Here is a 27,654-nt window from a genome sequence, read left to right as displayed (position 1 = left end):
TGTACAGAGGATTTGAAATTGGAAGTGATCACTATTTAGTCTTGAGCAGGATAAAATTGAATTTCATATTGAAAATAATAACATGTAAGAAAGTTTTAAAACAAATAAAATTGAGCAGCTCTCAGATGTGAACTGTAGACTAAAATACACAAACATGATTGAAGAAAACATGAAAGAGTTTGAGAACAGGAACCAAACCATGGAGATTCAGTGGCATGCCCTGAAGAAAACACTGATTGATTGATTCAGCCAGAGTGGCATGTGGTGAGGTTGTCTGTAAGGATAGAAAAATCAGAACTCCATGGTGGACACAAGAAGTTAAAGAGGCAGAGAAAGAAAAGAAGAAAGCATATGAAAGGTTCCTCGCAAACAGGTCAGCTTGTGCTGTTAGAGAATGCAGAAACAAATGTAAGAAAGCGAAACATTGTGTAAAACTAGCTAAACAAAAGTCATGGGAGGACTTTGCCAAGAATATAGAAAATAAATATAAAGAAGGTGGTAAGATATTCTGGAGGTTGTTTAAGAAGCTTAGAAATGGAGGAAAGAGTGCTGTTAAAGGAGTTAGAGATGGTAAAGGTGACATGAAAACAGGAGAAAAAAAGATATCCTTGAAGTATGGAGTAATTACTTTGAAAAATTGATAAATGAAACAAGCAGTGATAGCACAGTGGTAAAAAACACTCAACAGGCATACAGTCAGGAATACATATCCATACTTGAAGTAGAAAAAAGCCATCAAAGGCTTGAAATGTGGAAAGACAGCAGGAGTAGATGATATTTGACCAGAAATGGGAATATAACAAAAATCTGTATTTAAGTTTTGTTGATCTGGAAAAGGAATATGACAAGGTGCCAAGACAGAAGCTATACAATATGCTACAGGTGTCAATGGGGCATTATTTCAAGCAATACTTAGTCTTTATTTGAGTTGTAAGTCAGCAGTTAGAATTGAAGGAAGTACAGGAAGGTGGTTTAATGTTAAATCTGGTTTTAAGCAAGGATGTACATTATCCCCTCTGTTATTCATTATCTATATGGTTCACATTATGAAGGAAAGTGGTATTAAACATGATATCAAAATTGGAGATGTTAATCTCAGCTCTTTGCTTTATGTGGACGATGTTATACTTCTAAATAAATCTGCTACAAGTTTGCAAGATTCCCTGACTAAATTGAATAACTGTTGTAATAGATATGGTATGAAGATCAGCAATAAAAAGACAATCATCATCATCATCATCATCAAATTCCTGCCATGTACCCTCAAGGGGTGTACAGGATATGACAGTACTACATGAAAAAATTACATCATTACTAACTTCCTGTCTACAATTTTCCTCCAAATCAGTCTGTTACTTGTCAAGACTTCAACATTATCAGATCTTATATTTCTATCGTCTAAGGCACTTTGTACCGTATCAATCCACCTATATCTTGGACTTCCTCTGGGTCGTTTTCCTTCCAACCTGGCAGAGAACACTTGTTTTGCTAATCTTTCCTCTCCCATTCTATTTACGTGACCATACCACCTGAGATTAGCTCTGCTAACGCATTCCTGGATGCTGACAATGTCAAGTTCTTTCCTAATATCCTCATTTTTAATATGATATTGCCATTGATGCCATCTGTTCACGCCTCTAATCTTTCTCAGGACTCTCATATCTGCGGTCTCTAGTCTTTGGTCAAGTGTTTTACTTCTGACCCAGCTCTCAGATCCATAAGTTAAAACTGGTTTGAACACTGTCTTGTATACAGCTAATTTAGTGTTCCGACTAATTTCTCTCTTATTCCATATGAATTTATCTAATTGACTTCCCACCATACCAGCTTTGCTGATTCTGTTGTCTATTTCTATATTTAATTTACCATCTTCAGTAAAAATCGTGCCTAAGTAACTGAAATGTTTTACTTGTTCCACAGGTTCTCCATTCACAACACAGTTGACATTTTCAATGATTCTGCCTATTTTCATTGTCTTTGTCTTTTTATTGCTGACCTTCATACCATATCTATTACAACAGCTATTCAATTTAGTCAGAGAATCTTGCAGACTTGTAGCAGATTTATTTAGAAGTATAACATCATCCGCATAAAGCAAAGAGCTGACATTAACATCTCCAATTTTGATATCAGGTTTAATACCACTTTCCTTCGTAATGTGATCCATATAGATAATGAATAACAGAGGGGATAATGTACATCCTTGTCTCACACCAGATTTAACATTAAACCATCTTCCTGTACTTCCTTCAATTCTAACTGCTGACTTACAACTCAAATAAAGACTAAGTATTGCTTGATATAATGCCCCATCGACACCATATAACTGCAGCGTATTGAATAGCTTCTCTCTTGGCACCTTGTCATATGCTTTTTCCAAATCGACAAAACTTAAATACAGATCTTTGTTATATTCCCATGCTTTCTCAGCTATTTGTCATAAAGTGAAGATCTGATCCTGACAGCCTCTATTTGGCCTGAATCCAGCTTGTTCTTCACCAAGCTTTTCTTCCACAATTCTTCTCAACCGTTTCTCGAGTATACTTGCATAGATCTTGCCAGGAACACTCAGTAGGGAAATACCTCTGTAATTCTCACATTCAGTTTTATTTCCCTTTTTATATATGGGTACTATGAGAGCTCTACTCCAATCATCGAGAATTTGTCCCTCAGTCCAGGCTTTCTGAACTATGCAGTGCAGCCACTGTAAGACTTTTATACCACCATTCTTCAGCATTTCTGGTCGAATATCATCTACTCCTGCTGCCTTTCCACATTTCAAGCCTTTGATGGCTTTTTCTACTTCAAGTATGGATATGTATTCCTGACTGCATGCCTGGTCAGTGTTTTTTAACACTGTGCTGTCATCACTGCTTGTTTCATTTAGCAGTTTTTTCAAAGTAATTACTCCATACTTCAAGGATATCTTTTTCTCCTGTTTTCATGTCACCTTTATCATCTCTACCTCCTTTTACAACACTCTTTCCTCCATTCCTAAACTTCTTCAACAACCGCCAGAATATTTTGCCACCTTCTTGATATTTATTTTCTATATTCTTGCCAAAGTCCTCCAATGACTTTTGTTTAGCTAGTTTTACACACTGTTTAGCTTTCTTACATTTGTCTCTGTATTCTGTAAGAGTAAAAGCTGACTTATTTGCCAGGAACTTTTGATATGTTTGCTTCTTTTCCTTCACTGCCTCTTTAACTTCCTGTGTCCACCATGGAGTTCTAATTTTTCTATCCTTGCAGACAACTTCACCACATGCCTCTCTAGCTGAATTCAAGGCTTGCCACTGAATCTCCAAGGTTTGATTCCTGTTCTCAAACTCTTTTATTTTTTCTTCAATAATCTTTGTGTATTTTAGTCTACAGTTCACATCTGAGAGCTGCTCAACTTTTATTCGCTTTAAAACTTTCTTACATGTTATTCTTTTCAATATGAAATTCAATTTTATCCTGCTCAAGACTAAATAGTGATCGCTTCCAATTTCAAATCCTCTGTACACTCTGGTGTCCTGCACCAGGGAGAAAACATCACTATCAACAATAACATAGTCAATGAGACTTTTCTTATTCCTAGCCTCTTCTCTCCATGTGAATTTGTGCACATTTTTATGTTGGAACATGGTGTTAGTAATAACCAGTCCATGTCCTGAGCAGAAATCCAACAGATATTTGCCATTATTATTAGCTTTGCTGTTTTCTCCAAATTTTCCCAAAATATTTTTATATATCTCACAATCATTTCCTACTCTGCTATTTAGATCCCCAACAAGGACCAACTTTTCCTTTTTCATTGTGTCAGTTGCTTTTTCTAAAGCGTCAAAAAATTCCTCCACTTCTACCTTAGTAGAACCTTCTGTGGGACCATAGGCACAAATAAGTCTCATTGTCCAATTCCCCATTCTGATATTTGCTCACATCACTCTACTTGAGACTGCCTGCCATTCAAGAAGATTAGCTTCGTGTTTTGTGTTGAATACTATGGCTACTCCTTCTTTTCCTTGATTGTCATTGCCTGAATATAACATTTTGTATTTATTGCTCAGAAATATCTCACCAGTTTTTGCATTTTTTGTTTCAGTCACTCCTATTATGTCTATCTGGTACTTATTCAATTCCTCAGCTAGCTCCATTTCTTTGCCATTCAGGCTTCTTATGTTGATAGTACCGATCTTTAACTCTGGTGATGTTGAGTTGGTGTGTGCTTTCAGATTTGTTCCAGTAGCTGACTTTTCGCTGTTCGCCCTGGTTCCCTGGCGAAAACAACGGGGGGCCCTTGTTTAACCAGGCAACACCCAAGCCGGCATGAAATTTCGTCATATTGTACCATCATTTTGTATATTGGTTTAAGCCAATAAGAATACAATTTGGTCGGCTAAATCCCAAATTGCCAGCCCATCCTTGTTCATTCAGTATCCAGGTAGATACTCAACAGGGTGCACCACGAGAAAGTGGGGATTGGACATTCGGTCAGAAGCCCTGGTCGGTTCTCCACATTCCTTTAAAGGCTATGTGGAGGTCTCCTCTCAGTTATACAGCTTTGACCCTTAAGCACCCCTCATAATACAGTGTAACGATAAAAAATAAAAAATGGTGGAATAATCTAATAAATTTTTATCAGCACTGATGCACCAGCTTGCTTTCACCTCCACTGTGCCCAAAACAAACAAACACAGTGCTTATAGTTGTATTGTAAATATATCCAGCTGTATGCTTTCTCAGCAACAGAAATTGCAGTGTTAAAGACCTGAATTTTTTACTATTTCCCCTAAATGTTTTTCCCAGAAAATAACATATAATAGAAGCATAAACTAAACTTGAAAATAATTCCAACAAAGATATGTTGTTGTTGTTTTTTTTTTAAAAAAAGATAATCTTATAAATAGCAAAATAATTCCAAAACCAAATCTATCTCCTTGGCTTTTTCATGCCATAAAAAATTTTTTAAAATGATCCTAATATCAGTAAAGCAGATAAAGGCAAGATTACTATTATAATCAGCAAAACCGATTACCATAATGAAATGCAAGACATCAATAATGGCAACACTTATAAAATCATTACAGAATACCTTATGCCCAATATCAAAAAACATTTACATCAAGTTAAAGAAAAAAAATTAGACACACTATTAAAAAACTTACTCTTCATATATGCTGGTTATTCTCTATGCCCCATGATTTCAAACAAACACACCACTACATCTCCCTCTTATCCAAATTTATTTCCTAACATTAACTGATCTTACTTGAAGAGATCACTGATTAAAAACACCAGTGATAAGTAAGTAAAACAAACCAACATACCAGCTGGCGATATTCTCTCTTCTTTTGATGCTTATACACCATATCAACGTGCCCAAAACTCTAGATATTGTACACACTGCTTAAACTTGATCACAGCCTGTTAAATAAATTATCCCCATCTGATATCCTTTCACTGATCATGGTTATAATTTCAGCAAATTTCTTTATGATGATGAAATTCAGAAACATTTCCACCAAGGTTAACAATTTAATAATGGATACAAAATAGGAAACAAATTATTACTTGTAAATATTTCTAAGACCATAATAGTTGATCTTGGAAATTTGAATAATAAATTATGTTATTAATTTTTTTTTTTTTTGTTTTTAAATTTCAGATTAGCCTTCTTATTATGCATCCAGCTGTCAATGAAGATGTTCAGTGGAAGAAGAAAATAATTCAGTTTTTACTTCTTCATTCTTTTTTTGATGTAAAGCAGCCAACTGAAGAATTTAAGGAGGTATAAATTTCATTTTATCGTATTCTATATGGATCTTTGTAATCTAAAACTGTTCACTTCTTTTTGCTTGTAAATGAAATGACTACTGGGTAGTAGAAGCATGCTCTTTGTAGATGTCAGAATATGTTTGAATAATTCATCAATCACCCCCAGAAACTCCATTGCATTCATTGAAAATTACCATCTAGAGTGGCCTCACAGCAGATTTTATAATAGGGCCATTCTTTTTTGAGGACATCACTCTTACACAACCAGCAATTTGTTCCATTACTGTACAGAAATATCACTATATGCTGAACAGTTTCGTCATTCTACAACTTCAGCAACGATGATGTCATTTTTATGCAAGATGGAGCAACTCCCCATGTTGCATGACTGGTACAACAGCTTCTATGGCATCACTTCACAGAAGAAAGAATGATTAGTTGCTTCTTTCCAGTTGCATGGTCACTTTGACATTACTCCATGCAATTTTTGGTTATGGGGTTACCTGAAGGCAAGCATCTATTGTGATAGTGTCTCAAATTTGGCAGACTTAAAGGACAACATATCACAGACTGTGATGAACATTCCTTCAGACATATGATCTGCTGTTAAGAATGTTATGTACAGGATGTCATTTCTGGTCCACAAGAACGGTGGCCACATTGAACCAAGTCCTTTTTTGCATGGGTGAACTCAGTGTACTCAAGCTGTGCAACAGGGCTTTGATACAACCTGGACTATTGTGCACAGATCTAGTCTCCTGATTTCTGAGATCATGCCAAATTCCCTGGAGAGGAGCAAAGGAGAGTGTTAAAAATTATATCAGGACTATAGAATGTAGATTATGAGGAGGGATTGAGAATTTTTTTATTGCAGATGCTAGAAAACAGTAGAAAGGGACAATACAGACACACAAACTTCTGAAAGGGTCATACAGGATACTAGTAGATGAAAATTTCATTTTATGGTGGGTGGGAAAGGATGAGAGGGCATCCATGGAAGTTAAGAATGAAGCAGTCAAGAAAGGGATGAGAGCCAGATTTTTCTCTCATGGAGCAGTACGTGATAGTAATGGCTTGCCTTCGAAGGTTGTGAGTGCAGATAGGTGAAGGAATTCAAGAGAATGTATGACATGGTGTAAGTGATATGCAGCCTCCCTCAATGGGCCGCTAACTTCTTGAAGGTTCTCTTGAAGTAGTAATAATAATAATGATATTTCCTGATATAATTGCACCTTGTCATATGCTTTTTCAGATCTACAAAACTTAGTTCGTCTGATTTCTCAACTCTCCATCTTAAGATAAAAATATGATCCTGGCAACCTCTACAGTAGTCTTCCCTTATCCCCACACCCCAAGATCTGCAGTGCATATCTGAAACTGCAGATAGTACTGAACCCAACCCTATATATATATATATATATATGTAGGAAGATTGATTTACTCGGTTGAAATACATTTATTAAAAATATTGAATGACTAGAAACCGAGAAAAATTAAAACAAAATTTAATAGCACAACTAGTTTCAGCTTGTATCAGCCTTCTTCAAGTGCACATTACAAAAGAAATAACCAGTAAAACATACAGGAAATAACTGTAAACACTAACATGGAAAGTTAGTGTATATGTATTCAATGTAGAAACGTTGAAGTCTGCGCATTCAAAATTGTTCTCTCGTTGGCTTCATTGTTGGGCGCATGTGTATAGCATCTCGCGACCAGTATTTGATTGTAGCACAATGACAGTCTGAAAGGTTGTAACTCAGGTTGTTGTTGAGATGTAGGGGGGTTGAGAATGATTTCTCTTGATTCTGTTATCTTTCTTTCTAATTCATCCTGGCAATGGAAAATGTTATCAGACTTGTCCCATAGGACTGTATGGCTAAGGTTTTCTTCATTAGAATTGACAGAGAACAGAACATGACTAGACAAAGCACTGGCTCGCATTCTCCTGTAACTGACATCTCTCTTATGTTCTTTAATGCATAACTTGATCGATTTGTTTGGCCAAAGTATGGTGTATTGCAATTGCACCAAATCTGGTAGGCACCAAGATATTTAAGGTTGTGATGTCTAGGTTTCGGACGGCTCACTAAGCAGCAGGTTTTTGGAAGAAGAGTAAATAAAGTTCTTATGTTGTATTTCCTAAGAACCTTGGCCAATTTGGGTAAGACAGAGCTTATGTATGGTATAGAAATATTACCTTTCACCCTATTGGTCTCTTCATTATTGTGAGCAGGTGGATTTAATAGGTACTTGTCAATTGTTTTTTGTGAATAACCATTTAGTTGAAAAGTAGACCTGAGAAAATTGAGTTCTTTATTAAGTTCTATCTCATCATCAAGAAGAGAGCGAGCATGATGTCCTAGTGTAGAAATGATTCCAAAATTTTGAGGAGGATAATGATGGGAGTGACCATGGAGATATCTGTTGGTGTGGGTAGGTTTTCTGTAAATCGAGATTTTTAATTTCTCTGAGGAACGGGTCAGTTTGATGGCCAAAAAAAGGAAGAGAACCATTAGCTTCCCTCTCAGCCATTTATGTTTGGATGTTGATTATTTAGATGTTCTAGAAAGATCAGGAGAGATTCATGGCCATGGCTCCAAATCAGGAAAATGTTATCAATATATCTTTTCCAAATTCTTGGTTTTAATGGATAAGAAGAGATGGCTTTAACTTCCAGATCTTCTAAATAGATGTTTACAAGTACAGGTGACAATGGATTACCCATTGCAAGTCCAAAATTTTGTTTATAGATGGTTTCCTGAAACTTAAAGTATCCTGATTGGATGCAATGAGTAAGGCCATGATCTTTTTAGATAATTTATCTTTGAGTAGTACAAGAACGTCATCCATAGGAACATTGGTAATTAAGGAGACTATATCAAAACTAGCTATTATTTCATCTTCCTTAATAATAATAATATCTTTTATACATGAAACAAAATCTACGGAGTTTTTAATGAAAGACGATGATTTACCGGAAAAACATTTGAGAGATTTAGCCAGATATTTTGAAAGGTTTTATGTTGGAGAATTAATTCCTTCTACGATAGGTCGAAGTGGGGTATTTCTTTATGAATTTTAGGATGTCCGTATAATCGTGGAATAAGCGGATGGAGAGAACGAAGAGAAAGGCGTATGTTTCTAGGTAGTTCAGAGGTAGTTTTTCAGTAGGTTGTTGGTCCAGTTGTGGAGTTCACGGGTAGGATCTCTCGCGAGGATCGAGTAAGTGTCACTCCATAACAATTCCATCATCTTATTATGATATTCATCAATATTAAGAACAACTGTGGCATTGCCTTTATCTGCTGGAAGAATAATTATATTTTTGTTGTTTTGTAACTTCTTAATAGCCTGTCGTGAATGGAATCTTAGCAACCTCAGCATACGTTTTTTTTTTCTTTCCTTTCCTTACAAAATCGAATTTTCACTTTATAGGAAGCACTTTACAGCTTCTCTTTGGCATATCTGAATTGCCAGCATCACTACACTTGCTCTTTGTGGCCATTATTAAGTAAGATAAGGGTTACTTGAACACGAGCACTGTGATACGACCACAACAGCTGATCTGATAACTAAGGTGTCTACTAAGTGACTGACAGGCAAGTAGCAGAAAGTACAGCATGGATATGCTAGACAAAGGGATGATTCACATCCTGGGCAGGATGGAGTGGGATGGTGCGAGATTTCGTCATGCTACTCAGAATGTTAAACGTTGTCATGGCTACTCTTTGTAGTTTGTAAAGAAAAGCGAGAATATTTTTGCATCAAACTCAAAAATTTCAGAATTTGGGATTTTTCTTGTCTTTTATCATATATATGATACACAACTTTAAAAAATTTGCTTCTTTAGAAAGGGAGGAAAAGCAGTGTTCTTTCAAACAGTAATACAATGCAGCTTCAGTATCATCTGAATTAGTAAAATTTTAAAATAGAGAACTTATTATAGTGATTTTTTTGATGTATTAATTAATCAAAACTTCAACTTTATAAGTGTAGCCCAATTTCATAATGGGCTATATTTATGAAGTTGCAGTTTTCACTATACATGTGTACATATAATTTTCAACAGTGATGAAACAACTGATAAACTCCAAGTGATTAAAACATCTACACCAAGCTGTATTTACATGCAACATGAAGACCAGAAACATTTATGAGCTGTGTTTTCTTTAAGAGTTTATTGGAAAAGTTAAGATAATTGTTAGTAATGTATTGTTTAAAAAAGTTACTTACCTAGGTACATTCTTTAAGAGACTCTTGGGAGGGCTGGAATAAGCACATTTGAGAATGCCAGGATTGAGACTAGTATAGTTCCATATGTAAATCTTTTAAGTAATATGGAAGTATGAGCCTGTTGGAATAAGTAGATAATGACATCTAATAATCATAAGAATTTTAATGAAAGCTTTAGTTTGTACTTTCCTTTTTTTACAACATTGTCTTATCATTTAATGCACACTAAATTAATAGGATATTGTTGTTTTAAACACTATTTGGCATTGCATATTATTTCTATTTGTGAGATACTAGTCCCCTTCATATATTGCCTCTTGGGATCACATAAACGACTGTTTGGATGTATAGTTTTCAGCATTATTGTGTTATTTTTCCAGTTGTGGGATACTTATCCTAGCCATCATATATTATCTCTTGGATTCACATATTCAAACAAAAAAGACCAAAACTGGTGATATCTTTCTGAGCAATAAATACAAAATGTTATATTCAGGCAATGACAATCAAGGAAAAGAAGGAGTAGCCATAGTATTCAACACAAAATACGAGGCTAATCTTCTTGAATGGCAGTCAGTCTCAAGTAGAGTAATGTGGGCAAATATGAGAATGGGGAACTGGACAATGAGACTTATTTGTGCCTATGGTCCCACAGAAGGTTCTACTAAGGTAGAAGTGGAGGAATTTTTTGACGCTTTAGAAAAAGCAACTGACACAATGAAAAAGGAAAAGTTGATCTTTGTTGGGATCTAAATAGCAGAGTAGGAAATGATTGTGAAACATACAAAAATATTTTGGGAAAATTTGGAGAAAAGAGCAAAGCTAATAATAATGGCAAATATCTGTTGGATTTCTGTTCAGGACATGGACTGGTTATTACTAACACCATGTTCCAACATAAAAATGTGCACAAATTCACATGGAGAGAAGAGGCTAGGAATAAGAAAAGTCTCATTGACTATGTTATTGTTGATAGTGATGTTTTCTCCCTGGTGCAGGACACCAGAGTGTACAGAGGATTTGAAATTGGAAGTGATCACTATTTAGTCTTGAGCAGGATAAAATTGAATTACATATTGAAAAGAATAACATGTAAAAAAGTATTAAAGCGAATAAAAGTTGAGCAGCTCTAAGATGTGAACTGTAGACTACAATACAGAAAGATTATTGAAAAGAAAATGAAAGAGTTTGAGAACAGGAATCAAACCTTGGAGAGTCAGTGGCAAACTCTGAAGAAAACATTGATTGATTCTGCCAGAGAGGCATGTGGTGAGGGTGTGTGCAAGGATAAAAAAATCAGAACTCCCTGGTGGACACAGGAAGTTAGAGGCAGTGAAGGAAAAGAAGAAAGCATATCAAAAGTTCCTGGCAAATAAGTAAGCTTTTACTCTTACAGAATACAGAGACAAATGTAAGAAAGCTAAACAGTGTGTAAAACTAGCTAAACAAAAGTAATGGGAGGACTTTGGCAAGAATATAGAAAATAAATATCAAGAAGGTGGCAAAATATTCTGGAGGTTGTTGAAGAAGCTTAGGAATGAAGGAAAGAGTGCTGTAAAAGGAATTATAGATGATAAAGGTGACATGAAAACAGGAGAAAAAGATATCCTTGAAGTATGGAGTAATTACTTTGAAAAACTGCTAAATGAAACAAGCAGTGATGACAGCACAGTGATAAAAAACACTGACCAGGCATGCAGTCAGGAATACATATCCATACTTGAAGTAGAAAAAGCCATCTAAGGCTTGAAATGTGGAAAGGCAGCAGGAGTAGATGATATTCGACCAGAAATGCTGAAGTATGGTGGTATATGATTCTTACAGTGGCTGCACTGCATAGTTCAGAAAGCCTGGACAGAGGGACGAATTCCCGATGATTGGAGTAGAGCTCTCATAGTACCCATATATAAAAAGGGAAATAAAACTGCATGTGAGAATTACAGAGGTATTTCCCTACTGAGTCTTCCTGGCAAGATCTATGCAAGTATACTTGAGAAACGGTTGAGAAGAATTGTGGAAGAAAAGCTTGGTGAAGAACAAGCAGGATTCAGGCCAAATAGAAGCTGTCAGGATCAGATCTTCACTTTACGACAAATAGTTGAGAAAGCATGGGAATATAACAGAGATCTGTATTTAAGTTTTGTCGATTTGGAAAAGGCATATGACAAGGTGCCAAGAGAGAAGCTTTCAATACGCTGCAGTTATATAGTACTGTCATATCCTGTACACCCCTTGAGGGTTCATGGCAGGAATTTGATGATGATGATGATGGAATCGCATAAGTAATGGATGTTTGTATCATAATAGCATACTAATAGAGTTGGTTGTCAATACAGTTGTCATCTTTTAAATTAGTTCATACAAACTAAATCCACTAAGCTTTTGCAGTGGATTTAGTTTTTGGTTACCCAAGAAACAGTACAGTGAGGAGATTCAGAATTCACAAATAAAAGATTATGCAAAAAATGCGGTTAGGCCCCTTAACTTTTTTTTTATCTCATTTATGTATCATTTATCTGTTTGTCTGTAACGAGATTAAGTAAGGAACATGAACTCTATAAACATGTATGGTACTACTATACATCCATACATGTTCCAAATTCAGTGAGGCATTAATATGATACTTTATCATATAAAAATACTACTGTATTAAATTGATCTTTATTTGCTTAAAAAATATATGAATTTATGTGTACCTTTTACTAAGTTTAAATTATTTTTTTTGTCTGGACCTTTGACACATGAATGCATTGTGTATCTACAGTTTATGCTGCTTTCTCTTTTTATTAGGCCCTAAAAATTCCATCAAGTTTAAATCATCAGTTACGTGATGTTTGTAGAAGCAGCTTCTTAAAAGCATTGAATTCTTTGAGTGCTGGTCCTAGTCGAGTTTCCCACATTCAGATCCAGTGTGACGTATTACTGCCTGTTGTAGAGTATGGTGATTTCTTGCTAAATCAGCCAGAAATGGTGACTCCCACAGCAACACCATCAGAGGTAATATTCAAATCTGAAAATAAGAAATCGTATCAGTATAATCTTAACAGCAAAACAAATGTTTATCAAGTACATTTTCATAAAATTCTTCAGTTATAATAATTAATATAAATAACAAATGCTTCATTCATTTAAACTTTTGTAAAACAGCTGATTTTTTTTTTTTTTTAGATAAAAGAACCATGGGATAAAATGTTTAAAATGGTGCATAAACTGGATTCCAAATATAAGAAAAGTGGGAAGGTTGAAATTGGTGCTTTTAAAGTTTTATTTCTTTATTTAGGATTACAGTTACTTGCCGCACACTCTCAGTCAAAAGATGCTTTAGAGGTTAGTTTTTGAAATCCTCTTTATTTTTCTAATTAGCTTTCTCTTGTTTTAATTAAGTTCTGCACATTGCTGTATAACTTGAACCAAATTTTCAAAATATTTTAACATTTCCACACTCCAGAAAAGGAATGAAAATATATGCCAGACATGTGCAAAGAAGAAGACACAGGTGTGAAAGCATCCAGAAATACCTAAGATATTAGTAGCAACTGGTATGGGTTAGGATCATTAAGGAGTTACAAATTTTTAATAAACATTAGTTTTAAAATACAATTCCAATCAGCATTTCCTGATAGAGCAAACTATAGCTCTATAGCAAACTATTTAAACCTTTGGGAATCAAGAGTAGCAAAACAATGACAAAAGAACAGAGAAGATTAATAGCTATGGATCAACCTTAGGTGAACCTTGCAGACTAGTGCCTGTAAAGATACTGGTTTGTGAGGACAACCCACAATGTCTGCAAACATAGTGTAATTACTTAATATATTTAGAAACTTTTTTTTTTTTTTGCATGAAAAGTTCATTTGAATCTAAATATGCTCAGATATTAGATGTTTCAAGAAAAAGCAGTGCACAAAGATCAGATCAATATAAATATTGATCTTTGTGCATTCAGTTTTCTTTAGCTATTCTTTTTGATAAACAAAACAGTTTCATTGAAACTTTTTATGCTGTCATGGTAATCTGCTTTTATTTTACATATAATAATGATAAGATAATTGCCTTTATATAAATATCACTCAAATTATTTTGATCAGTATTTAGAATGTAACAGTAACAAATGCTGAATCTGCATAAATTAAGTCACAAGCAACAGTAATACCAGCACTAGATTAATCACTAGTCATAGCCTGTTTGCTCTGTCGATGTGGAAACTGCTAAAGATACTACATTGAGTAAGCAAATGCAAATTAGAAGACATATGCGTATGTTGCAGTGAATTGTGTCTAATTACCACTAATACTATATATAACCCATTCATTTATCTATATTTTCCTGCTACACTATCTTGTTGGCCTTGTATCCATCATGAACAGTTGTCTTAATTACAAAATGAACATATTCAAATAATACAAATGTTTTAGTGGGTGTTCTTCATTTAAGTATCTTAATATTATTAACACTTAAGATAAACTTATTATTTTAATTTTTATTCAAGTATATTCAAAGGTTTTTTTTTTTTAAGAGAACACTCTTATCTTACACTTTTACATATCCTTGCTGTTTATTGTTTCTATTTGGTGGTTGTAGAGATTAAATATGAGCCTTCTCTCTCTCTCTAATCTACCTTTATTGTTTTTAAGATATGTAACATTTGGTTCCAGTCAAGCCATTCATTCTTTCTCCAGGTCAAGGAACGCTACAGAATATTTTTATCCTTCTCAAATCTTCTTTCTATAATTGTTCTAAGAGCTAGGATTGCATCTCTTGTTCCTTGTTGTTTCCTGAATCCAAACTGGTCATTGCTGATATATTCTTTGCCCCTTATTTCTTAATATTTTTTGTATAACTTTTATTAACATTTTTGAAGGATATGTGATGTTAGACTTATTTAGATTTTCTTGTCTGCATCATTTATTTTAGGAATGAGAATGACAGGACATTGTGTGACGTCTTTGGGAATGATTCCATTTTCACATATATCCTTTATGATCTTGAATAAGTATGATTTAGTTACATTTCCTGAATATTTTATTAATTCTGAGAGATTGTTATTAATGCCTGGTGCCTTGTTAGAAGACAGTTCAATTAGCCCGACCATATTACAAGATGAACTTGTAATATGGTCAGGCTAATTTCTTCTGCATGAAGCCTTATTTCATCCTCTATGGCCTCGTTGAAATCTTTTCCTTTTTCGAAGTACTCCTTCCATCTTTCAGAAATTTATTCCTTATCTTTAAGAATGCTTCCGTGTTTATTTTTAATAACTGTGCTTTTTGTTTTGTTCTGTTGGCTTATTCCTTTTATCAAGCTCCCAGTCTTGGTTAAATCTTCTGTTTCTTTGCACTTCTCTATGTACCATTAAAAATTAAAGATACCAAGAAATTATATACAGTCATACCCCAAAGTTATGCGATAGGTAGGACCAACAAAAAGCGCGTAAGTCGAATTCATGTAATAACTTGGGTATAATTTTGCATACAAACATACAAAATATTAGTTAATTGGGACCAAAGGTTTACAAAAACACCTATATTTTTTAAGAAATTTTAATTTTAAGTAATTGTAGTTTTTCGCACATAATAAAAGAAAGGTATTTCGATGTCAATGGTTTCATAAAATCTAATAGATTCGTCTGATGGCATAATGTCTTTTTCTTGTCACGCAAAATTTCTTCATAGCAAGCTAATGATTTTTTTATTTTCCTTACCTTGTGGCTACAATTCGTTCCTCATTAGAATCTATGTCCTCCAAAATCTGTAAACCTTTTATGATTGTTCTTACTATGGATTCCTGTAGATCAAACTTCTTTGCTTGCTCGCAAATTTTTATTCTGCCTTCAAAATCCTTAATAATGTTGAGTTTTGTTTCCAAAGTCAATATTTTTCTTTTCTTGCTAGCTGTAGAAGAATCAGACTTGCTTCCTTTGGACGACATTATTATTTTACATAATAACGTCATCCAAAGTGCTGTATAAAAATCGTGTATGAATGGAGACTGTGCGAAACACGTTAGTGCTTGTTCACAGCATGTGCGACACTGGCGAATGCAGCCGGCACTGGAAAGATACGACTAGTGGTGAAGAGGGGTGGGAATACGTACATATATGAAACCGCGTAAGTCGAGGTATGACTGTACTTGGTATAATCCTTTCTCCAAGTGTAAGCAAACAAAGTTTGCGCCTCAAGTATTTTCAGGACTGGGGCAACTCTATATATAGAAGCTAATGACTTCACATCACTTGCCTTAGTACCCCATAATGCAAAGCTAATATCCTTACAGGTATGTATGATGCTATGGATTATGGAAAGGGTCACTACCCAGACCAGTTTCGACCTTTATTCAGGTCTCATTAGTGGGAACCAGACTAAAAGGTGAACCGGTCTGGGTAGTGAACCTTCTCATAATGCATAGCATTATACGAGGCCTAGCAATGAAAAAACGAATTTATAATTTCAAAATTATTTTTATTTTTCAACATAATCTCCCTTACGACTAATACATTTATTCCAGTGCCATCATCCCATCCCCGTAGTGGTTCTCGGGTAAGATCTGCAGAATACCCCTCTACAGCTGCAATCACCTCTTGCTTCGAAGAAAAATGCTGACCAGTGAGGAAGAGTTTTAGTTTTGGGAAGAAATAGAAGTCAGAGGGAGCTAAATCTGGGGAATAGAGTGGATGTTCCAACAATTCATAGTGCAGATCCCTTAATTTTCCCATTGCCAAAACACCTTTGTGGGCAGGTGCATTGTCCTGATGAAAGATGATTTTTTTCTTCTGCAAACCGGGTCTCTTCTCACGAATTTTTTCGAATAGTCTGGTTAAAATATTGGAATAATATTCCCCAGTTATTTCAAGATAATTAATAAACAAAATGCCTTTAACATACCAAAACACCGATGCCATGATCTTTCCTGCTGATGGAACTGACTTTGTCTTCTTTGGCACTGAACAGCTGACTGCTGTTTGGATTCTAGTGTGTAATGGTGAATCCAAGTCTCATCCATAGTAATAAATCGATGCAAAAATCAGTTTTATTCTTGTTAAAACTCTCCAAGCACTTTTCAGAGATTATCATGCTAGTGCGTTTTTGATTTGTGTGAGCAAGCACGGCTGCCATCTTGCACAAAGCTTTTTTGTTTGCAATTCTTCATGCAAAATATATCCTACACATTCTTTTGTTTCATGCACTTTGACTTGCTGTCATCCAATACCATATCGTGCACTTGATCAATGATTTCTGGTGTTGTTACACTTTTTGGACGTCCTTCACATGGATCATCTTCAAGGCTGGTATGGCCACGTTTAAACTCAGCAGACCATTTCTTAATTATCAAAAATGAAGGAAAAGAGTTCCCCTAAACTTTTATGAACTTAGAATTAATTTCTATTTCCGTTAGACCTTCTTTTACAAAGAATTTTATAACTGCACAATACTCAATTTTATCCATTTCAAGGGATACAGACAACACTTTTGCTTCAAAGAGCTGTATAAAACAAACTACTCGATAGAATGACTTGCAATTTCACATGGATGCTTATGACAGATGTAGCTACTTAGAAAAAAAAAAAAAATCTTGCCGAGACTGTTGCCATCTATGGTTGAGGCTGAGACCTTTCAGACCACCCTCGTAGTACATACCCATAAGGATATGTGCTTTGCATTATGGGAAACTTAGGCAAGCGATGTGAAGTCATTAGCTTCTATATACAAGTTGTCTCAGTCCTGAAAAAACTTCAGGCACAAACTTTGTTTGCTTACACTTGGATGAAGGAAGGATTAAACCAAGTACATAATTTCTTGGTATCTTTAATTTATAGTATAACTAAGTAGAAAAACTTTCAACATCTATATATCATTGTTCTTTTGCTTCTTTGCATTTTCTATTTATCATTTTTTTTTTTTTTGTTTATATTTTTCCTTACTTTCTTCATGTGGACTTAGTAAGAACAGCAAAACTACAGTATGAGCAGAAATTTGCAATGAGGCTAAGAAAAATCCTAGAGATGTTCAGATATCTGGCTAGTAGAAGAAAGAATAATTATCGTAAAGTGATGTTAATTGATGAAAATATTAGAATGGCAACCACTGCAGAAGATGTCGTTAAGGTATTCAGTGAGCAAAAGTTTCATCATTATTATTATTAAGAGAGACCTCCAGGGAGTCGGGAACTGATTGAGGGAGGCCATACTATTTGCACTGGCTGTCATACATGTTCTTGAATTCATTCATGCCACTTGCACACACAACATCCAATGGCAATCCATTCCAGCCACACATTACCCTATCAGAGAAAAATCTAGTTCTCACCCCCTTCTTGACAGCAACTTCCAAGGATGACCTCATGCCCCCCCCTCTTCCCCCATAAAATTAAAATTTTCAGCTACTGAAATTCTGTATAACCCTTTCAGAAATTTGCAAGTCTCAATCATATCACCCCTCTTTCTCCTGTTTGTTGGGTGTCTGCAGCCTACGAATTCTTTACATGTGAAGGTTCAATCATAACAAATTCAAGTGAAGTGGACATAGGAGAGGATGGCTCATTGTGAATGAGCAGGAGGTATATAAGGAAATATTTATGTCAGTAAGACAATAGGATTTGATGATATCACCATGTGTCTTGAGGGAATATTCCAAGAAATTGGCAGTAGCATTAGTATGTCTGTTTAATAAGTCTTACAGCAGCACAGTTTCCAAGAGTGGAAAGAAGATAAAATTGTTCCACTGCAAAAAAAGTAGTGATTGAGGATATGGCTACAAATTATAGGCCAGTCTGTATATCCAGAGTTGTGGTTAAGGTACTAGAGAGATTGGTGAGAACTAAGATACAGAAATGGGTTGATAATAGCAGTATTCTCTGTGGTTGTCAGCATGAATTTATTAAAGGGAGATCATGTTTTACCAACTTACTTATGTACTATAACAAGGTGACAAATATCTTGGATAGGGAAAATGCATATACAGTGGTATACTTAGATTTTGCAAAAGCTCTTGATAGACTGCCACACGACTAACTATTAAATAAACTGAAATGGATGGGATTGGATAACAGACTAGTGAGTAAGATCTGTGACTGGTTGTCAAATAGGTCAAATGAAGGAATCAATCAATCAGTGTTTTCTTCAGGGGATTGCCACTGAATCTCCATGGTTTGGTTCCTGTTCTCAAACTCTTTCATGTTTGTATATTTTAGTCTACAGTTCTCATCTGAAAGTTGCTCAACTTTTATGCTCTTTAAAACATTCTTACATGTTCTTTTTGATATGAAATTCAATTTTATCCTACTCAAGACTAAATGGTAATCATTTCCAATTTCAAATCCTCTGTACCCTCTAGTGTCCTACACCAGTGAGAAAACATCACTATCAACAATAACATAGTCAATGAGACTTTTCTTATTCCTAGCCTCTTCTCTCCATGTGAATTTGTGCACATTTTTATGTTGGAACATGGTATTAGTAATAACCAGTCCATGTCCTGAGCAGAAATCCAACAAGTATTTGCCATTATTATTAGCTTTGCTCTTTTCTCCAAATTTTCCCAAAATATTTTTGTATGTCTCACAATCATTTCCTACTCTGCTATTTAGATCCCCAACAAGGACCAACTTTTCCTTTTTCATAGTGTCAGTTGCTTTTTCTAAAGCATCAAAAAATTCCTTCACTTCTACCTTAGAACCTTGTGTGGGACTATAGGCACAAATAAGTCTCATTGTCCAGTTCCCCATTCTCGTATTTGCCCACATCACTCTACTTGAAATTGCCTGCCATTCAAGAAGATTAGCCTTGAATTTTGTGTTGAATATATGGTTACTCCTTCTTTTCCTTGATTGTCATTTCCTGAATATAACATTTTGTATTTATTGCTCAGGAAGATCTCACCAGTTTTTGCCTCTTTTGTTTCAGTCACCCCTATTATGTCGATCTGGTACTTGTCCAATTCCTCAGCTAGCTCCATTTCTTTGCCATTCAGGCTTCTTATGTTGATAGTACTGATCTTGAACTCTGGTGATGTTGAGTTTGGGGTGTGTTAGGATTTGTTCGGTCCAGTAGCTGACTTTTTGCTCTTTGCCCTGGTTCCCTGACAAAAACAATGGGGGCCTTGTTTAATCGGGCAACACCCCAGCTGGCATGAAATTCTTTCATGTTGTACCATCATTATATATATTTTGGTTTAAGCCAATAAGAATACAATTTGGTCATCTAAATCCCAAATTGCCAGCCTCCTCATTCGTTCAGTATCCAGGTAGATACCTAACGGGGTGCACCACGAGAAGGTGAGGATTGGACACTAGGTAAGAAACTTTGATCGGTTATCCGCATTCCTTTAAAAGCTATGTGGTTGTTTTCTCTCAGCTATATAGCTTTGACACTTAAACACTTCCTACCATCTATTTTACTTTTCTATTTTTGTTTTCAGTTATGTTTGTCATAATTTTAATTTTTACTTCCAGAAAACTAGAAGTGGTGACTCTCTCGGCAAGTGCAAATTTTAAAATTGAGTTACCATACCATACCATTTGAGGAAAAAAAATATTGGTCTTTTCGGTATGCAGAGAACCAACCACAAATGGAGTATTTTTACATGCTTCTTCACATTATCATCCATTACAAAAGATAGGCATGATTAAAAAGAAAAAGAAGCATTATGGGACAGTCTGCAACATTTCCAGTATGTCAGAAAAAAAGAATGAAGAACTTAATCACACTGTCTCTTTCAATGAATACAAACTGAAGATGACAAAATTCTTGACATGCCTCCGACAGTTCTTTATAATAAACGAAAATGCAATTACCTTACTTCAAGAATGTTATGGAGAAATTTGCAGCATATGTATTGTGGTTTCGAGTGTTTTACATCCACCAAAACTTCCACATCCTTCCAGAAAGAAACCTGGAGGATATAAAATCATTGCTCTTGTAGCATATGCTGTGTAGACTAGATGAAACATTCTGGAGAGAGAGATACACATCTCTGAACACTTGTGGAAGTTTTGAGAAAATAAAGCTCCAAAATGGCTCTTTTCTGAGGATTCTTTCTCAGAAAAGAGCTTAGAATTGGCTTTACCAGATTATATGTTCAATAAGATAATTAATAGTTTCTTTGTCATCTGCCTCTTACCAAAATAGTGATACAGAGTTTTGCCATTGTCTCACCATTCCCTATGTTAAAGGCATCTCAGAACGTTTAGCCAAACCACTTAGTTCTGTTGACCTACAAGTTTCCTGCTATCCTATTAACAAGATACTTGGCTAAAGATAAACATCTACCTTTAAACTACCCAAGAGTGTATCAGATTCCTTTCCAGTGTGGATGATCGTATTTTGGCCAAACTGCTAGATCTGCAGTTTTGCATTGTGATGAATATTTAGACTATGTTAAGTTCCAGGAGCCAAAGCAATCGAGAGTTGCAGAGCACGCTATCATCACCACCAAACATCAAAGCACGCAGGGACATGTGCTTTACATTATGGGATACTAAGGCAATTGAAGTGAAGTCATTAGCCTTCATATACAAGTAGCCCAGTCATGAAGATACATCACATGTTAACTTTGTATGCTTACACTTGGATAAAGGATTAAAATAAGAATATACTGTCTTGCTATCTTTAATTTATAGTCTAACCAAGTGGAAACGCTTTCGTTTATATAAAGGGAGTCGTGAAACCTTACTATATCGCTGAATCTAAATAGAAATGGTAGATTTGAATTCTCTCTCTTATGGTAAATAGTTCTTCACAAATTCCAGAATATCATCAAAGTCCTGACATGTACCTTCAGAGTATTATGATAGTACTACCTGAAAAGTTACATCATTAATAACTTTCTATCAACAATTTTCTTTCAAATTAATCTGTTATCTGTCAAGCCATCAATATTATCAGATCTTACATTTCTATTTTCCAAGGCACTTTTTGTTGTATCAGTCTACCTCGATATTGGTCTTCCTCTCAGTCTTTTTCTTGCAACCTTGTATAAGAACAATTGTTTTGCTAATCTTTTCCCCGTTTAAGTGACCACATCATCTAAGATTAGCTCTGCTCACAATTTTTTTCTAATATCCTCATTTTTAGTATGATATTGCCATCCATTTATGCCATCTGCTCATTCCCTAATCTTTCACAGAATTCTCATATCTGTGGTCTCCATGCTTTCGTCAAGTGTTTTATTTGTAACCCAGCTCTCAGATCCATAAGCTAAAATTGGTTTGAACACCATCTTGTATGCAGCTAATTTAGTGTTCCGACTAATTTCTCTCTTATTCCTTATGGATTTATTCAATTGACTTCCTACCATACCAACTTTCCTAATTCTGTTGTCTATTTCCATATTTAATTTACCATCTTCACTAAAAATTGTGCCTCGTAGCTAAAATATTTTACTTGTTCTATATGTTCTCACCATCCAGAATGCAGTTGATATTTTCAATGTTTCTGCCTATTTTTCATTGTCTTTGTCTTGCTATTGCTGATTTTCATACCAAATTTATTACAATAGTTATTCAATTTAGTCAGGGAATTTTGCTGACTTGTACTGGATATATTTAGAAGTATAACATCATCTGCATGAAGTAAAGAGCTGAGATTTACATCTCCAGTTTTGACATTAGATTTAATCCAACTTTCATTCATAATGTACATCCTTGTCTCATACCTTTTAACATCAAATCATCTTCCTGTATTTCCTTCAATTCTAACTGCAGGCTTACAACTCAGATATAGCCTATATAGCTTGATATAATGTCCTATTGACACCATATAAATTTTACTTTTTTTGAATAGCCTTCCTCTTGGCACCTTGTCGTATGCTTTTTCCAGATTTATGAATCTTAAATACAGATCCTTGTCATATTCCTATGATTTCTAAGCTGTTTGTTTTAAAGTGAAAATCTGATCCTGACAATCTCTGTTTGGCCTGAATCCAGCTTGTTCTTCACCAAGTTACCCTTCTACAATCCTTCTTAGCCATTTCTCAAGTATACTTGCATAAATCTTACTAGACACACTCAGTAGGGAAATGTCTCTGTAATTCTCATCATCATCATCATCAAATTCCTGCCATGTACCCTCAAGGGGTGTACAGGATATGACAGTACTACATGAAAAAATTACATCATTACTAACTTCCTATCTACAATTTTCCTCCAAATCAGTCTGTTACTTGTCAAGACTCCAACATCATCAGATCTTATATTTCTATCGTCTAAGGCACTTTGTACCGTATCAATCCACCTATATCTTGGTCTTCCTCTGGGTCGTTTTCCTGCCAACCTGGCAGAGAACACTTGTTTTGCTAATCTTTCCTCTCCCATTCTATTTAAGTGACCATACCATCTGAGATTAGCTCTACTAACGCATTCCTGGATGCTGACAATGTCAAGTTCTTTCCTAATATCCTTATTTTTAATATGATATTGCCATTGATGCCATCTGTTCACGCCTCTAATCTTTCTCAGGACTCTCATATCTGCGGTCTCTAGTCTTTGGTCAAGTGTTTTACTTCTGACCCAGCTCTCAGATCCATAAGTTAAAATTGGTTTGAACACAGTCTTGTATACAGCTAATTTAGTGTTCCGACTAATTTCTTTCTTATTCCATATGAATTTATTCAATTGACTTCCCACGATACCAGCTTTGCTGATTCTGTTGTCTATTTCTATATTTAGTTTACCATCTTCAGTAAAAATTGTGCCTAAGTAGCTGAAATGTTTTACTTGTTCCACAGGTTCTTGTTTCTACTGTGATACATTTTCTGATTGTTGCACAATTCAGTGTATTCAATTTTATTCTGTAGATTATTTGATTGTTTCATTTCTCTTTGTTTCTGGTACCAGGTATTTCAAGTGAGCACTGTAAAAGATTTTGGGTGATAATGTTGTTATTTCTGATGGATCAACATTGTCATCTATAATAAGATGCTTAAATCTGTTGTTTAGTTCATGTTGGAATATATATTTTTTAATGTTGAGTTTGTGTACATCTATGTTTTGCTTTCATCTTCGAAACATCTTTCTTCTTTCTTTTTGGCAGTTTATTTGGACTTTACTGCATACCATACGATGGTCACTTCCAATGTTGAAAGTGTTTATAACAGACCAGTCTTGAAAGATGTTTTTCTTATTGCTGAAGATAAAGTCAATTTCACTAGTTTGGACTTTTCCACGTCCACTTCCTATGTGTTTTTTTCTTGAAAAAGGAATTCATGATGTACTGGTTTTCTTTTTCTACAAATTCTATTAACCTTGCTCTTCTATCGTTTCTCATGTCTTATCCAAAATTTCCCATTGAGCTTTCATCTGATTGTTGTATACCAATTCTAGCATTAAAGTCTCCTATTACAATTCTGAAATTATGTTTTCCTTTATTGTACAGTTGCGATATACATCATTATAGAAGGTTTCAAAAATTCTTCATCAGTATGACTTATTTTTGGTGGATCCTGTGGCATAGTAATTAAATAATAAAGCAACACATAAAAACCACAGTGAAATCTTTAATTAGTAAAAGGACAGATATTTCGTACTAAAATTAATAGTACATCTTCAGTATCTGTAACAGTAATAGGAATGGAATACAAGCAAAACATTCGGTGGATCACCTATTAAAATACAATTGTTACCGCGTGCTAGGAAATAATAGAAATAACAAATTTAATCTATTAAGATAAATGGTTTTTTACATAAGATAAAAGTCTCCCAGATCTTTGAGAGAGACATACAGTCATTTCGATTTAAATTCGGTCGGTGTAAGATAGTTTCACAACTTTCTTTGAATAAGCGTTCATATTTGAATCTGCATCTATGGAGAACTGTTTTATCCCACTGGACACCATGAGTAAAGTCAATACTGTGCTGTGCCAGACCAGACTTCAGAGGTTTGTTATAATCAATATAATATTGATGTTCTTTTATTCTTATTTCCAAAGAATGGCCAGTTTGTCCAAAATAAAAGACTTCGCATTCACAAGGTATTTGGTAAAACGTCAGCCAAAGATAGAGAAGACAGTTTATCCTTTGTAGAAGGTAATAAAGAAGAAATTTTGTTGATAGGAATATATGTTGGAATCGATTGATACTTTTCAGAATTCTGCTTATAGGTTCTGAGATTCCTGGAAGGTATGAAAGAGGAACTCTGCAGACTGTTGAAGAAACTGTAGGTGTTGGAACATAAGAGTCAAGTATCTGTTGGATTTGATTAGAGTTGTAATCATTTGATTCCATTAACTTTTTAATGATGGAAAGTTCTTGTTGTAAGATTATTGGGGAAGAGCAAACTTTGTGTGCTCTATGAATTAGAGATTTAAGAATGTCAAATTTTTGAGACATGTGGTGTGCACACGTTTTGTGAATGTATCTGCAAGTAAATGTGGGTTTTCAAAAGACGCTTGTAGATAAGCTACCAGATGATATTCTAGTAAGGAGGATGTCCAAAAATGGTAAAGTACCAGAGTTTTCTTTTTCCATGGTGAATGGATGTGTGGGTGAAGGTTATTAATCCGTTGTAGAAAGGTGGAAAGTTCATCTTCAGTGCGTGGCCAAACAGCAAAACATCATCGACATAACAGTACCAAAGAGATGGATGAGAACATAGTATCTTCGAATTGTTTCAAATAGTAGTTTGCCAAAAGTGGAGACAGAGCTACCCATGGCTATACCATGGGTAGCCCTCTATAAATAGAGGGCTACATATAAAGAATTATAATATAAAGAATTGACTGTGCCAGTTAATGGGATATTGGTGAACAGAGAAATGATGTCAATACTGACTAATATTTCAGAATCTGCAATTTTAATATCCTTGATTTTTTCAAGAAAATTGAAGAATTTCTTCACCAATTAAAAAACGGAGACATACTATATTATAGAGGCCAAGATAAGGAAAGAATCAGCGGAGTTGGATTCATGATCAACAAAAAATTGAAGAACAGCATAATAGAATTTGACAATATATCTGATCGAACAGCAAGTATTGTTGTTCATATCTCAAAAAGATACACGCTTAAGATCATCCAAGTCAGTGCACCAACAATAAGTCATACTAAATAATAAAGCAACACATAAAAACCACAGTGAAATCTTTAATTAGTAAAAGGACAGATATTTTGTACTAAAATTAATAGTACATCTTCAGTATCTGTAACAGTAATAGGAATGTCCCACTTTAGTCTCTTCAGTTAGCCATGCTCTACTGCTCAGAGTCCTGCAGTTTAAAAGTTCCAAGGTCTAGTTTCCAATGGCAGCATAATCTAGTTACCCAGGGATTCTTAGCACCCTCTGCCTTCATGTTTAACTGCCTACTGCTGCTGTAGGTGGTAACAGTCTGGCCTCTGCAGAATGAGGGCCATTTTATTTCTGTTTGATTCATCTTGGAAGGTTAGGCCATAAATTCTTCACTAGCCCAGTGTGGGTTGGTGAATGGCAATATTTTCGCATGGGATTGCCAGTCCCAAAACCATTGGTACACGGCTCTTTATTCAATATATTCAGAGCTGCCCTGATACCCAGTGGGTAGTAGTCAGGGTTTCCCCCATCCACCACCTAGGAGACATGCTCAGTAGCCCATGGGAGCCCGAGCTTTTGATATATTTCGCGATATTTCAATATTTTTAAAATTTATTATTAAATCTTGTTTTAAAGTTGTTTTTACTAGTACCTTAATATAATTAGACCATGACACTTTACATCATGTACATGTAGTTTGTGCATGTCATTGTTGAATATATCAGTTTCTGTTCTTGTTGTTTAATTTTGAAAGTCATGCTGAAGGTGAAGGGTTGATACTAGGATGAAAAGTTTACTAATAACTGTATATAAATGTAAAAAATATGTTTAGGCATCAGACTAACCATCATCATCATCAAATTCCTGCCATGTACCCTCAAGGGGTGTACAGGATATGACAGTACTACATGAAAAAATTACATCATTACTAACTTCCTATCTACAATTTTCCTCCAAATCAGTCTGTTACTTGTCAAGACTCCAACATCATCAGATCTTATATTTCTATCGTCTAAGGCACTTTGTACCGTATCAATCCACCTATATCTTGGTCTTCCTCTGGGTCGTTTTCCTGCCAACCTGGCAGAGAACACTTGTTTTGCTAATCTTTCCTCTCCCATTCTATTTAAGTGACCATACCATCTGAGATTAGCTCTGTTAACGCATTCCGTTATGCTGACAATGTCAAGTTCTTTCCTAATATCCTCATTTTTAATATGATATTGCCATTGATGCCATCTGTTCATGCCTCTAATCTTTCTCAGGACTCTCATATCTGCGGTCTCTAGTCTTTGGTCAAGTGTTTTACTTCTGACCCAGCTCTCAGATCCATAAGTTAAAATTGGTTTGAACACAGTCTTGTATACAGCTAATTTAGTGTTCCGACTAATTTCTTTCTTATTCCATATGAATTTATTCAATTGACTTCCCACGATACCAGCTTTGCTGATTCTGTTGTCTATTTCTATATTTAGTTTACCATCTTCAGTAAAAATAGTGCCTAAGTAGCTGAAATGTTTTACTTGTTCCACAGGTTCTCCATTCACAACACAGTTGACATTTTCAATGATTCTGCCTATTTTCATTGTCTTTGTCTTTTTATTGCTGACCTTCATACCATATCTATTACAACAGCTATTCAATTTAGTCAGAGAATCTTGCAGA

The 27,654-nt window shown here is 35.0% G+C and overlaps 1 protein-coding gene across 1 annotated transcript in view; it reads left to right on the top strand.

Moving 5' to 3' along the window:
* The window catches only part of Mybbp1A (MYB binding protein 1a), a 226,321-nt gene that overhangs the window by 106,458 nt on the left and 92,209 nt on the right, over positions 1–27,654 (top strand). Inside the window, exons 14-16 of the mRNA XM_090400474.1 lie at positions 5,651–5,773; positions 12,787–12,993; positions 13,165–13,323. Of these exons, the coding sequence (XP_090256600.1) occupies positions 5,651–5,773; positions 12,787–12,993; positions 13,165–13,323 (489 nt within the window). The remainder of the gene's footprint in view (positions 1–5,650; positions 5,774–12,786; positions 12,994–13,164; positions 13,324–27,654) is intronic.

Source organism: Typopeltis vanoorti, chromosome 11 (genome assembly GCF_054136105.1).
Source record: "Typopeltis vanoorti isolate ZY-2024b chromosome 11, IOZ_Tvanoo_1.0, whole genome shotgun sequence".
In the NCBI taxonomy this organism is placed as follows: domain Eukaryota; kingdom Metazoa; phylum Arthropoda; class Arachnida; order Uropygi; family Thelyphonidae; genus Typopeltis; species Typopeltis vanoorti.
The sequence above is the reverse complement of the archived record's forward strand: the minus strand, read 5'-3'. Positions and strand labels throughout refer to the sequence as shown.